The following is a 14,861-nucleotide window of genomic DNA, read 5'->3' on the forward strand; positions in this document are numbered from 1 at the left end:
CAGATTACAACAGGGGATTCTGTGCATGGATGCTACAATCACTACAGAGAGAAGTGTAAAAATGGAAATGATTGCCAAGGGGCTCATTTTTTACTTTTCTGTGCCAGAAAAAAACGGTGGGTTCAAATATGGTTTTAAGGTAACATGATTGTTTTGCTGGTGACTTGGGAATGCTAAATGGGCATATTGTTATTTGAGTAGCACACATACTTTCCACAGTTTCATTTAAGAAGAGACTTTCTGTTGTTTACAAGACCTTTTTTGGCAGGATAAAGGTTCACATAAATGTTTGATTCATTTTGGATGATGCAAGTGCTGCCTGCAGTGGTTTCGGCCTCTCTAAAGTGACATCTCTCAAGCCTACCTTGAGGGAATTTCTTAACATTCACTTGGACTCAAGGATGAACTGATTAGATTTTGTTGGGCAAAGGTTAAAGGTCACTGTGATTACACAAAACAATTTTTTAGCCATAACGACACAATTTCACACAGATGTCTAATAGGATAAAATTATGAAGCGGTCAAAGGTCAGCTTCACTCAGGAACCGAAGGCGAGATTGCGACTATATTTCACATTTGGTCAGATACTAATCTTAGGTGTCCACCTTGGAAATGTGGTGACTGCGTAGATCGTTTGTATTGCTGGATTGAAGATGTGTATGAAGCATATATGAGTCTGGCCAAACATGCATGTAAACTGCAGCTGAGCTGGTTGGCAGAGGCATGAAACCATGAGGCAGTAATTCAAATTTTCTTTGTTTTAATAAATTGCCATCAGCGTGAAGTAAAGCCTGGAAAAAACTGGAAAATGCAGTGGCAGAAAGTAACTTAAAGGTGCAATGTGGAGTTTTCTCACAGGAAAACAAAAGGTCTGTCATAATTTGTGTATTCTTGAGGTGTATCGCATGCATTTCCTTTCTCATACAACACTTTTGCCGCATCTTGGCACGTTACCACCACCACCGGTTGATCTCTATGAACCGATTGGCAGGACTGTGTATCCTGTCAGTCACACGTGCATGTGCTTGAGACCCACTCACAGAAAACGAGCATCGTAGTGCTAGTGAGCTCAACGGGGAAACTGTAGTACATCTGATCAAGTACTGTACTTAGTGCAATTTTTGAGGAATTTGAACATTACTGGAGTATTTTCCAATTTATGCCACTTTATATTTCTACCCCACTACATTTCATCTACAACTACATCTTTCACTTGAGAACAAATAGTTAAAATTAGCTCCACTTCAAACAGTAAAATGCTACATACACATTGATGTATCAGTAAAAAATAATATAAAAATGTAATTTGTGATAATGTATGACTGTAGAGAGCATTTTTCTGCAGAACAGGTGCTTTTGCTTTGATGCTTTAGGAACACGTCGCCATTTTCTTTTCATTTTTTTTTTTCTGCCACTGAGTCTGGTCGGTGAAAACACCAGCAAACACCTCTTTGTTACTGCTTTAACTCCAAAGTGACAAACTGTGCACTGAAGCTCTGGGCTCTTTCCACTTAACAAAATGCGACCTGCAAAACCTGCAGCAGTTTCACTCACTCAGTAGGTGTTTGAGACAAAAAGGTGTGCACGCCTGTACAAGCTGCTCCCATGCCTTGGCATGGTCAACGTCCCACAGCGCCCCCCAGAGCTCCATTATCATGCCCCCCCCTCCCCTCCCCTCCCCTCCCGATATTAGATTCTTGATGTGTCTGTTGCTGAACTTTGCAGGCTGACAGGTAATAAATATTTATATGAATATATATTGGGATGAATATTGGAATATATAATACACATAAGATTTGCTATGAGCAGTTGAGTCCCTTGAAAATTTTGGTACCAGAGTTACAATCTGACTTTGACTTTGCTGAATACTTTGCTGAATTTTGCTTAAACATAGCAGTTTGTCTGTTTTTTTTGTTCGTCTGTTCAACACTCGAGACACCGACATTGTGGCTTCACACTGCTGGTGTTCAGTTTCTTTTGGAAATGAGTTTCCCAGAATTCCTCATTAATCAAAAGATGGGGAATGTTGGCAGTGTAAGTGCAACACCAAGGAATATTTTTGTTCTTCTTCTTTTTTTTTTTTTTGCTGTATATTTCTTGTTTTTCCAATTTTAACTGAGCCTGCGGCGTATTTGACAGTGCTCTGTTTTCAGCGAGTACAGTGTTGGAAGCGGTGGGATCGTGGCAGCAGAGGGAGCTTGTTAAAAGAACAACAGCTCCGGCTTTCATGACAGAATGAGTATGCAGACGACTGAAGGCGTGCTGTGCAAAGATCTACAGGCATTGTGCGACGGCTGCACCAAATGGACCTGCCTGCGCTGGAACGGTGCAGCGGGAATGAAAGGATGTCCACAGACACAGCAAGGGTCCTTTTTTACACAGTACAGTGTTATTTTCACTGAAAGGTGTTTGACAAGATGACCACAGCCATTTGTGTGTGTGTGTGTGCTGCATTTACCACAAGGCAAAAATGGGAACAGAAATATGGCTTCAAACAAAACATCAGGCATCATTCTGTCGGCCTTGTATTTAAAAAAAGAAAAAAGAAAAGAATTAGTAAGAAATGGTTTTAAAATAGAAAATTGAATTTATATTTTAAAAATTGAGGTTTGGTTTGGGCTTTTTCAGTGGTAGAAGCAAAACCCAAAAAAAAAAAAATCATTTCAAAGAGTTTCAGTGACTCAATTGTTTTTTATTGATTGAAGCAGAGGCAGATAATCACCATTACAGGTCAACTGAAATACACACTCTGCTCACGCCTGACATGCACCAAGGCCTTGATTTCAGTGCAGTCAAACTTGAATAGGAAAGCATTTGAACCTGAGGACGTTGATTTGATAGCTGCTCACTCATGAGTCGTCCCACAGTGCTTTGCAGCGTAACCTCCAGGTGCTTCCGGATCACAGGCATTCAATCTCCTTCAGTCCTGAATCTGCCCTCACCATCAAATTTCATCAAATTTGAAGCCGGCCAGCGTGAAAGGCAAATGATTACAATCTGCTCTCCTGATTGTAGTCTACTGACCTTTCTGCAACAAATGTCTCTTTAAAAAGCAGCAGAAAAAGTCAAACTATTCCTTTTTCTTCCATTGGGAGGGCTGAAGGGTCCAGCCCACACTGCTTCATCTGCACAGCCATGTCGAACAGGTAGTCGTAGCATTCGCACCTACAAAATGCAGCAGGTAGGAAAAATACAATGTCAAGAATTTACATCTCGTGCTCTCAATACAAATGTACTAATATATTCTTAGTCATAAATAAGATCAAAGAGGTTAATAGTGGTGGGAGGTGAATGCTCACATGGTCTTGGCTTTTTCCCACGACTCGCCCCAGACATAAACACCGTGTCGGCGGACGAGGACCGCGCATGAATCTGGGTATTCATCCATGGCCCGAGCCATCCGGTCTTTCAAGTCCTTCTCCTCTGGTGTATTTTCGATAATAGGCACAACCAGGGTGTCATCATACCTGTATATATACACGGGGTGCAAAGAGACAAATTACACCCAGGCTTAAAAAGTATTTGAGGCATTAACCTAAGCCATTAGATACTGCTTCTACGTGTCTGTTCTCAAAGCCTGACCCCACCGTCTGCTCCACAGGGCTTCAGACTGTGAGGCAATCGAATCAAAGTGATACAGTGACTGTGAATCAGGCTTAGTGCTGAAACTGGGTAAGTAATTTATGAAGCAAAAATATCAAACAGTTTTTGATTCCAGCCTCTCCAGAGTGAGAATTAGCTGCTTTTCTCTGTTGTACATTATGTCTTTGTTGAGTTTTGGACTGTCGGTTGAATAAATCAAACAATTTAAAGTTGCCACCTCTGGTGAGGAATCAACCAATGTGTGACTTCATCTTCGCAGGCCCACTCACTCACTGTATACCAGGATACCAATAAACACCTCATTACAGCAAACCTTAGGACAGGACTTTGAGTGATTTCCTTTTTATATTTTCTTTCCAGTTTATAGACTAAACACTCAGGGCAGAATAATTCTGAAAAATAATGAATAATGAAAATAATCATTATTCACTGCCCTAATCCAGCAGGCTCCTGACTTGCCTTAGTCCCAGTTGGAAGCAGAAAAAAGAAAAAAAAAATCACTGCAACATTTCCTCATTTTATTCAGCTGCATTGACGAGTTACTAGCACACTGTCAAACCTTTAAAACTTTAAAGTGATATTCCCATCAGGCTTTTCAGTCAATTATAAATCGTGAACTGAATCCCTTAAATGAATGAGTGAGGAGATTTTAAATGACTGAAAGTATCATACTAGTGGTGGTGCATGTACTTGGTTACATGCACCAAAATAAACCTGAAATAAAAAGTATAAAACATCTTTGTGAAGTAAAAAAAAACAAAAAAAACAAACATGTTTTGGATTAAGATGAAATTCATTGTAGGGATCCACATGTTTGGGCCTGTAATCTGCACCAACTATTGAGAAAGTGCTGCAAGACAGGGCACATTTATGTACAAAGAGAGGCCAAGAAAGAGCTGTTCATATCGTCATGCGGCTTACGTCTAAATACCCACAGAGTGTGATGAACCTGTGCTCTCCTTGTGGGTGACTTGATGCACCATGTTATGCTTTTCTTAAGCTCGATGAAGGGCCATGAGCCAGACGCAGTTGATTCCCGCAGCAAAGTTGGCAGCTGCAGCACCATGCTATGCTGGAGATTTCTACTGTCAGATTGATAGTGAGTGAACTTGTTCCTTGGCAGGTGTGCCACACATTCATTTTGGAGAGCGGCGTGATAAAAAAAAAAAAACAACACAAAACAAAAACAAAACAAACGGCCAACACTGTTCATAAATTCACCGTCTGTGCAAATTCACGCTGTGTTCGCGTGCTGTCATCCTCTAGCGCTGCACTAAACATATCTATTATGAGAGCCAAGGTGCCTCCACCGACAGAGACTTTACAAAGCTCCTCTTGACTGAGAGATGAAAATGTGAGGAACCTCTTTGGACTTCACTAATCCTTGCTGCTTGATTACATACCGATAGTTGGAGCCTGAGGTGCCCTTACGAATCCCCTTGATCATCTCCTGGTGTGTTATCCTGAACTCCTTGCCAGGATACAGCAGCGTTGCCATGACAGCAGCCTTGGAGTGGGTGTGTATCACTGCCTGTGCCCCTGCATTTTAGCAAGAGGAAAAGCAGATTTTGATTTTTGAGTGTTATCTGCTGGTATTGTCTTTCTCAAATGGTGATTGTAACAAGGAAAGAAAAAGCACGTTGACCTTTACTTACAACGCCTTTATCACACAGCTGATAAATCAGACGAGTGTAATCTTGTCCGTTTCTTTATTTTAAAAAAAGAAAAAGCAGCTAATTTCTAGGAATATGTTAAAGAAATATTTCAACAAGCCAGTTTCCAAACAGAAGACCTTTATTTTGTGGACAAGAATCTTATTCTTTATTTCAGAGTAAAACTATCCAAAGAAAAATAAACCACACGTTTATTGAGTAAAATGTGTTCAAAATGTGTTTGTTAAATAAAAAGGAAGAAGAACACAAGGACACTGCTTGGAGTCCATTATTGATTTTACAATTTGGTTTGGGTGGATATTTATTCCATCATTTCTAAATGATAAAATGATGTTCCTGTGGTGGCTGAGAGGGCTCAACACACGGCAACTTAAGAACACTCATGCAAATACACACAACACAACCACATAGACAAACACTTTGCATATACGCTAAAAAACACAACCAAAATACACAAATGCCCTGCAAATACACACAACACAACCGGACGGACAAATGTGCTGCAAGTAGTACTGACAACAAGGCGAGAGTGACGAACCCAGCGCGGACGTGCTCATTGTTCAGTGCTTAGTGAGTTATTGAAGTCGGCCACTCATCAGCGCTGACTAATACAACAGTATATACAGCTGGTCCTGGTCTCTGACTTCAGACAATGGTTGGTAGGGCTATGTGTGGTGTGTGTGTATGATGACGTGTATGAACTAGAGCGACTCACCTCTCATGGTGTAGGCATTCATAAAAAGCGGGGTACACTGGCTCTTCTTTAATTTCTTCCAGGCTGGTGGACAGCTGATGTCCCTCTCCTCCACGTCACACACAAACATGTCATCTGGCTGAGTAACACAAACAGTTACTAAAAAGGGATGAAGTAAAACTTAGCACACTAATCGTTATAATACAGCTAAATCAAAACACTGTGTCAAATGTGAGTCATCATGTCTACTGAGCAGAACGAAGTTTCACACTGCGGTGGAGCCCTCTCACCTGTATTCTCTCTTTCTGGACGCCTGATGGCGCGATGTAGATCTGCTCTCTGGGAGTTACCAAACACACAATAAGGTACGTAAGGAAAGGAAAAGTACAATCAAGTCATATCATGACTGCCCCAAGCTTAATTTGTGTGTATCACACTCCTTTTCTTCCATTTTATTGTAGAGCAATTTGAGCAGCAAACACACAATGTAAACAACATTTCAATAATTGGCTTGTGTGTCAACAATCTATCACATTTCCTTAAGTGAGCATAGTCATTGTTGGAAGGTTTTACATTCTATGGTCTTGGCCAAATGGAGCTAATGTGAGAAAGGAAAGAAATGCAGAATTGTGGCATTCAACAAACACCAAGAATGATCACGTTGTTATTTAACTGTGAACTGTGAGGTTTAACATTTCCCCATAGGATGTAGAGGATAAAGCCATTGTACTCTTCTTTATCTAGCAACAAACATACCAGATAAAGGAGTAGCCTATTGATTTTGAGTGCAAGGTTTGGCGAGGCCGCCTCGGGCTCTGACTCATTTCTGAGTCAAAGCAAAGCAACTGTGAAAAAGTGCTTCTAAACTTAAAATTCAGACCTGCACTCACAGAAAGTAAAAATACACTTATTTGAATTTTTGTATAAAACATCTGACAGCACTACTGTCTGTTCAGTTCGCTTCATGTGTTGCATATTTTTTTATCCACTTTCTTTTATGTAGACTGGGTAAATAAATGTTAGAGGCTTTTGTTTTAATAAAACAGCCTTTAGATTGCTGAGCTGAACCACTGAAGCACTGATTTATGAACAGTGTGCAGGCAGCCACAAGATGGACACATCTGATAGCTCTCCTTTACTGCAACATGTAGATGATGTTGGGGCCACAGATTCAGAGTTCAAATGTTCTTTTAAACTGAATTTAAATCATCACTCTGCTGTCAAACAGCCATTTTAAGGAGTGATACTCTGCACAGTTGAAGTCATGCAGCTGTGCTGATAACTGCTTATTTTCAATCTGAATCTAAAAGGTGTAATAATTTAACAAAATGAAAGGAAATATTAGAGATCCAATGTCTTTCTCTCTCTCTCTCTCTCTCTCTCTCTGAATGAAATACCATCACACTGGGAGCAGCAGTCAGTTAATCTTATTTTGGTTTCATCTGAGGTTTCATCAAGTTCCCCTGTTGGCCTAAATAAATGTCTGCCATTCCGCATATCGAGCAGGGATTTGCTAATGGGTGGTGCTTTCTTTGTAGCTGCCATCCAAAACAACACAGTTCAAAGATGTTTGTAATAACCTGTCAAACTCTTCATTTACAATTCTGTTTCATTACGGGAAAAAACCGTGGCCTTCTGTCTTCACCCGAGATTTACACACACTGTCGAAGCCGATATATCTGACCTCACATCAGGCTGACTACACATTTGTCAGCATCAAAAAAAAAAATAAAAATCTCCACAACAGCATTTTAATATCACTGTCAAATATATGCTAATAGACAGTGTGTGTCAGGTAGTAATACGGTTGTAATGAAGAACCCTTTAAGATGGAGTAGATTGTCACAGTTAAGTGATTGAGTATAAAGAAAAAAAGTGCTATTTCTGATCCTCCACACTATTCTGCAAGAAATTAATCTATATACGAACCCTCGTCTCAGACTGATCCCTCCGCCCGTCCCCGTCACCCATCCCAGCTGGTAGAAGAGTCGACATAACTCGGGGATGAGAACTCGGGGATGCTCGCTCTCCTGTAACAAACACACAGCTGTTAGACAAATAATCGAAGTTCAGCTTTAACGCTCTTTACAATCAAAAAACTTCAACTCCACACGTGCTCTGCTGTTACTGTTCTTTTTTTATTTTTTATTATTATTATTATTATTTAAAGGACGCTGTCACTGTGATGGAAACAACAAACTTAGTCTGTATAACCAGTGCATATTTTGCACTGTACTGTACAAGCCCATGAAAAGATCAAAACCAACAACTAATTAACCCATCCTAACAACCAGTATGGCCGGTACAGCCAAAGCCTGGTTGTTCCTCTGTGCCGTGAAGCTCCAGTGTTGCCCACAAGCTATTACACCCGCATCAATGAGCCACATTGCTGCACTGGGTGACATGTTCCTTAATGACCATGAATACAGAAACTGTAGTTTATTTTGACATCTACACCGCCCTTCTGCCCTAAAATACTCACTAGAGCATCAAATTAATATTAATCCACAGCTGAAAATAGTCCCTAACAAGAACACTAGTTACTCCAGTTTGATAAAAAAAATAAATAAAAAAATAAAAAACTACAGTGAAGTGTTTCAGGAAATTACTGAACCATTAAAAAAAAAAAAAAAGTAAGATTTAAGTGTTCAGTAGAAATAATTGGACTTGAGGCTGTGTGCCAGAGACAAGCGCGAAACTGAAAACTGAGTATTGACACGGACTAACACACTGTTGGTTTTGGTCTTTTCTTGGGATTTGTTGATGAGAAGAAAACACAGAATAACACCAGTCCTGTGCTTAGTCCTGTGTCTGAATGTGCTGTACTTTTAATGTTTTAATGGTGTTTCAGGACTGTGCCACAATACCGGAAAAAACATAAAATTATCACTGCTGCTACTGAAAAATTACTTTCCTCCGAAAACTCCATGAAAACAGGTCTCCTGTCAAGTTCAGGTGTGTTTCTATAGCAACACTTACATACAAATGCAGTGTTTTTCTGTCATGTTATGCTTGCCTGTTTCTCTGCGGCCTCTTGACTTGCATCTTGGAAGCCGTTGCTGGTGCCACACAACGCCGACATCTTCCTGTGAGAAAATCATTGACCACATTTAATAAAAATTCCCAATGCCGAGAAGATGTGTGGGAAAGGTTTGCAGTAACATTGATTTCAGTGTCATATGAGACGGGCTTAGTGCCCTTAAGTAACAATGAAACAGCATTCTGTCAGTGTCTTACTTCCTCATTTTGATTTATTCCCAACTGGAATCAGATACTGATCAAATAACACAGGGAAGAATAAGTTAGAACTGATGTCTCCAGTTCTCACTAATTCCTCTCCTTCCTTCTCCTCCCACACGTCAGTTATTGAGAAGTCAAATTTCTTTTGAAGTAAGATTTCTATTTTGCTAATGATTACACAATGGAAAACACATTTTTATAAGTGTGATGATACAAGAAAATGGAAAGGTGTACATATTTGGATATGACTGTTAAATAGAAAATAGTTTTTCACTTTGTTGTGATTAGTGTGTCCTGTGGAAGTTTTAAAATCATCAAACAAAACATGGCAAAGAGCCCTTCACATTAAAACAGTTTCCTGTGAACTACCTAGCTGCAGAGATACCAGCACTGACTCTACATTTAGTTATATTTGTGACTGACTATCTGCAGTTTAAGGGATGGGTTGTGCTGCAGGAAGCTGTACAAACAGTCAGAACAGGAGCCTCCTCGCATTGTTGACTGGTAAATACTCTTAGTTAGCTTTTGTGAGCTTACAGTAAACACCAACTTGTTTAGTGTAGGACAATAAGCTAATGTTAAATGCCTGCAAGCTACGTAGCCAAAATTCCCTGAAGGGGAAGGAGTATAAGACTACAGGAGGGGTGAATTTTAGAAGTGCACAGTGTTACTACAACTGATAACCAATTGTCACTCACGGTCACTTCTGTCCTCACAACACTGCAAAGAGCTGAAGTTCAGAGAATCACTGTAAGAAGACACCTAATGCTAATGCCCTTTTGTACCTGTGAGTTATTTAGTTACTAAACACTTTTAGATTTTCCTCCACCTTTTTCACTTGACATGGAAAATTCCTGTCTCAATGCAAAACAGTTCCTTATTTTGAAGACAAAAAGCTTTAATAACACGCAATGCACGAACACACTCAATGCATTCATATATAGGAAATGTATGTAACAATGTGTATTGTTTTCATTTTGAGTGGTCACGGTTACGGGTAAGGGTGTTTTACCACGTTTTGTTTTATACAACTGAAGTCTGTTTTCTGCTCATAAGCTCTGATGTAGCTGCTTTTGAAATACTGTACAAGTCAGCACGCACAACTTCAGTGAGCAATCGTGTGTCACTGAAGACTGGGTATGCAAATTCTGATTTCAAAGAAAAGATGAAAGTATTTTCATTTCATTAAGTGGGTCTCTGTGCCAAGTTGTGTGCTTATCAGAGAGATCTGCTGCTGCAGTCTTTGGGTCGGAATGAAAGCATAACATAACAAACTTAAATAGTAAAACTGGCATCTCTTCTTAGATGCAACATACTGCATTCAGTTCCATAAACAGACGACTTGCTGTCATTTTTAGCTTTTAAAACCCATTCTGTTGTGGTTTGTTTATCTTTTTCCTTTGTAGACAAATGCCATATGGCACATGTACCAGCAGGTAGGCAATCACAATGAGTGCATTGTTTCAAGTTTAACCAAAAATAAAAAAGTTTTTAACAAGAATCACTGACAAGGTTCTTTAAAACAAAGCTACTACTAGAAAATAAATCTAATTGTAACACTAAATAATTATTTCTAATAATACATTACAATAAAAAAAACTATGATAATGCATATTTTAAGTCACTTTTATCATTTGCATTTCACATCAAAATACAAAGATGTGCTAAAAGATCCAAACTATGGGTCTGAGCAGCGGCGCTCTGATGAAAAGCTTCTCTTCAGTTTTTGGTTTGTACTTGTTAAGGGTGTGTGCAGCGTCATGTCTTTTTGTATACACCTGTTTCCTGTTTTGAATTCTGTTGTAGACGCTCTGGAAAAACTGCACGTTGGCACACACAAATATGTCATTTAAGTCACAGTACGCTAAATCAGGTCAAACAGTGCTTAATTGTGAAATCATCTGTTTAGGTTGGAATGAAACATGCATAACAAACTTGCATAACACAACAGGCATCTTGGATTACATAAGAAACTGCTTGTTCTAATAAACAAACAGTCATTTTCAGCCAAATGTTGTTTGTTAATCTTGTTCCTTTGTAAATTAATGCCTTATGGTACATGTGGCAAACACAGGTATTCACAATAAGAGCACTGTTTCAGGTTTAACGGAAGAAATTACAGTTATTCAAAATTTGTGAACAAGATTGACTGGCAGGTTATCTTTAAGCAAATGGACTTTACTGAAATATAACTTATATAGAGAACATGCAATTAGTCGTTTCATCTTTGATATGTCACAAAATTGTCTAAGAATGCCAATCACAACTTAAGTGGAGCCGAAGGTGATATCTTCAAATGTCTTGTTTTGTTTGACGAAAAGATCAAAAACTCAGAGTGTTCAGTTCACAACCATATGTGACAAAGAAAAGCAGAAAATCCTCTAATTTGAGAGGCTGAAGTCTGCAAATATTTAGCATTGTTTCACTATTTTTGCTTGAAGAATGACTGAAACAATTATCAGAGTAGTTATGTCGATAAACTAATCAATTAATCAACTAATGGTTTCAGCAAAGTAATCAGCAGTAAGTTACAGTACTCATGTCACACTCCAGCCTCCATTGGTGCCTCATGTATTCCATTAAATCTGACTTATGAGTTGTCTATAATAAAATTAATCATAAATCGGGACCCAAAAATTAATGAAAATATATGAAAAGAAAAAGTATGATGTAGAATATTTAGTCACTTTTGTCAACAATGGTTTAAGCCAAAATTTTAATGGATCCTGGTTCAAATGTGAGAATTCACTACTTTTTGAGGCAAACATTATAATAAACGTAATATACACAAAATTTGATAATGTATCTGTGCTCTAAGATATTGTGATTTTATTTTATTGTATTTAATTGATTAGAGTATTTTATTTTTATTTTTCCCTTGTGGTTTCCAATTAGTTTTTCGCCTCATAAAGACATGACTATAATTTATAATTACATATTAATTTGCATAATACTTGTCTCTAATGACAAGGAAATTTATATTCATTAAGTTTTTTTCATGAGAAAAAAAATGTTGACTATTTTCTTATGTTTTAATTAACTGATTATCATAATATAATGAAACAGCAAAATAATACGCAGATTTATTGATGAAAACAATCGTTATTTGCAGCCTTAACAGGCAGTGAGTCGCACATCAAATGGACCTATTTGTTGTAGGTTTATAGAGGAATAAAACCTATGAAGCTTATGTCGTTGACTGAGGCAGAACATATGGTTAGATGTGTTATTTACTAGCTAACTGAGTCACAGTACTCACGTCACGTTTGAGTAACTCGTCCCTCCCGAAATAATGTTCAGCCTGAGTCGTCAGGAACATTCATACTGCTGCTTTTCTCAGTTTTGTAGCATAAAAGTTTGAGCTGTTACCTCATAAAATATTATAAAATGCAAGTGAAGTTCTGTGCAGCTAGCTAGTGCTAATGTTGCCTCAGCTCTAGCAACATTTAGACTAACTTTGAAAACAGATTATTTTAGTTTGCAATGCAATGCATGTTACACTGTGACTAAGGTAGTTTGACATGTGCTCTTAAGAGCAGTAAAATATGCATAAAAACAACTTCTTACCTCAATTATGTTGTGAAATGAGTCTGCGGTTGAAGTAAACTACGTGACAACAGCAAACGCTACCGCTAACCTAAACGTCATCAACGTGCGACACACAAACAGGATACAGGGGTGTTGCGGAGAAGTCTGCTCCCTCTTTATATACTGCCTCCCATAGCGCCCCCTCCGTGTTTGCCTTTAGGTTAGGTTTGGTTAGGGCTGGGGGGAGGTTGGGGTCAGGTTAAACACCTGAGAAGACGACTGGTTGGTCAGATATAGCCTAAGGTTAGGCTCGGGTGAAAGTGAAGGGAAACGCATGCCGACAGGGAAACAGAATTCGACACAACACCGGGCGTGAAAAGTGTCACTAAACCTGTTATCGTGGGCTATTTTTAAATTCCGTCCATACTGTACATACCATAATGGCATGCCATGTGCAGTGGAAGAGAAATGTAGTATTTACTTAAGGGAAAAAAGCAAAACAATAGTTATTATAAAATACTATAATTAAACTTCATTCAAAAATCCACAAGTAAAGGTACAGGAGTATTGGGAATAGAATGTATTTTAGGTGTTTGGAGTGGAGTACTCATTATGCAGAATGGTCCATGTCAGCGTTATATATTTGTACGCCTAAATGTTAGTATTCAAAATCTTAATCTGAAAAGTAACTAATATTAAAGTGAGGATGATTTCAAAAATAACACCATGAATAGTTTTTATTATAAATTAACTTCATACAAAGTGCAGTAAACAGAAAAAAATGGGAATCAAATCAATATTTAATGATTTTTTATTGTTCCTTTAAAACAGCGCCACTTCTCCTACACCTGCACACTGTTTTTCAGGTACAGTATCCTTGAGATCTTGCCACAGCTCTTCTGTGGATTCAGGCTGTCTCTGACTGTCTTTTGTCTCCTCATGTAATCCCAGACTAACACCATGATGTTGAGATCAGGACTCGGTATGTTTTTGTGGTTGTTGTCATGCTGCAGACACCTCCCTGATGGTATTGCATGATGGATAAGAATCTAAACATTTAAAACATTTGTGCATATATGTACTATGCTGAACTGCATTTCATTGTACACCTGCTTCCTGTGTGAAACAATGATGAAGTTAAATCTAATACATTCTAGCCTTTTATCTTTCTCTTCCATAGGGTTCAACATTTAAACTCTGTTCAGTCCTGTGTTTTGACCTATAAAGCCTCCTCTCTGAGATAGCTTGATGTTTGCTGTTTTTTACATCACCCCTGCCAGCTGTTTGCCTCAAATCCAGTTTAAAAACTCTGATCACAGGAAACACCATCAGATCTAACATCATACACTTCGTCAACATTCTGCATCTCCGCTCATTGACTTAATAAACCCTCTTTCTGTTCTACATCAGACCGTATGTCGTACCTATCAACATTTGACACCTTACTCTGGTTGTCAGTTGCTCTCACTTACACACAGGCTACAAATGTACGCAAAGATAGCAGATACACAGCTAAACAAATCTAAACAAAGGCATGCAAGAATACACAAGGCAAGGGCTGGACAACAAACATCATACAGGATATCTTGTCATGGTAGACATTAAACATGCCATAGGCTATTTGTCTGTGGTCATATAAACATAGGCCTATACTGTAAATGCAAATGCAAAAAAAAAAAAACACATACAATTTTGTTCAAGGTAAGTCATAAATGTAAAAGAGGACTATTTCATAAAAATCGTTCCATCTAGTCTGAACATGCTGGGTTGAAGAATCCCTACCTGCAAGAGATGACAATTGCTCCACACAGGCACTCCTCATCACAGCTTGGCTTTGTTTCCTGTTGAGAAGACTCTCAAGTGCTGTTGTGTATGGGTAAGAGTAACTGCAAAGAACCCTGTGAATAGTACGGGAAGTTCCCATTTTGGCCAATCTTCAGTCTGGCAGATGTCACTGAGGGTCTCTCATCAAAGCCCTCATCAGAGTAAGAGTCAAGTGTCATCGACTTCTCCAACTGCACCCGTGGCACAAGCACAGAGGAAGTAGGGTTGTTGAAAATGAGCCGCAACAGGCCCACACTCCTTAATATTACTGCTATATTTACTGTATGTCTAAGAGCTTA

At 38.8% G+C, this 14,861-nt stretch overlaps 1 protein-coding gene across 1 annotated transcript; it reads right to left on the reverse strand.

Annotated features, from left to right (window-relative positions):
- Nucleotides 1-2,671: 2,671 nt before the first annotated feature.
- apip (APAF1 interacting protein) lies at nt 2,672-12,871 on the reverse strand. The gene is made up of 8 exons (XM_022748930.1): nt 12,778-12,871; nt 8,987-9,056; nt 7,900-8,000; nt 6,261-6,309; nt 5,992-6,109; nt 5,007-5,142; nt 3,300-3,467; nt 2,672-3,165 (listed from the first exon to the last, which is right to left on the reverse strand). The coding sequence occupies exons 2-8, from the start codon at nt 9,050-9,052 to the stop codon at nt 3,066-3,068; spliced, it is 738 nt and encodes a 245-aa protein (XP_022604651.1). The 5' UTR covers nt 9,053-9,056; nt 12,778-12,871; the 3' UTR covers nt 2,672-3,065.
- Nucleotides 12,872-14,861: the final 1,990 nt, after the last annotated feature.

The sequence above is a fragment of the Seriola dumerili genome, unplaced genomic scaffold, assembly GCF_002260705.1.
Source record: "Seriola dumerili isolate Sdu_G_001 unplaced genomic scaffold, Sdu_1.0 BDQW01000011.1, whole genome shotgun sequence".
NCBI classification, from domain to species: Eukaryota; Metazoa; Chordata; class Actinopteri; order Carangiformes; family Carangidae; genus Seriola; species Seriola dumerili.

What these genes read in the sequence shown, in the direction of transcription:
- apip (XM_022748930.1), bottom strand. Translation starts at nt 9,052, where the DNA reads ATGTCGGCGTTGTGTGGCACCAGCAACGGCTTCCAAGATGCAAGTCAA. An exon ending in GGGATCAGTCTGAGACGAGG is followed by an intron (nt 6,310 to 7,899) that starts GTTCGTATATAG and finishes GGTAACTCCCAG; the next exon opens with AGAGCAGATCTACATCGCGC. An exon ending in TGGGAAAAAGCCAAGACCAT is followed by an intron (nt 3,166 to 3,299) that starts GTGAGCATTCAC and finishes TGCATTTTGTAG; the next exon opens with GTGCGAATGCTACGACTACC.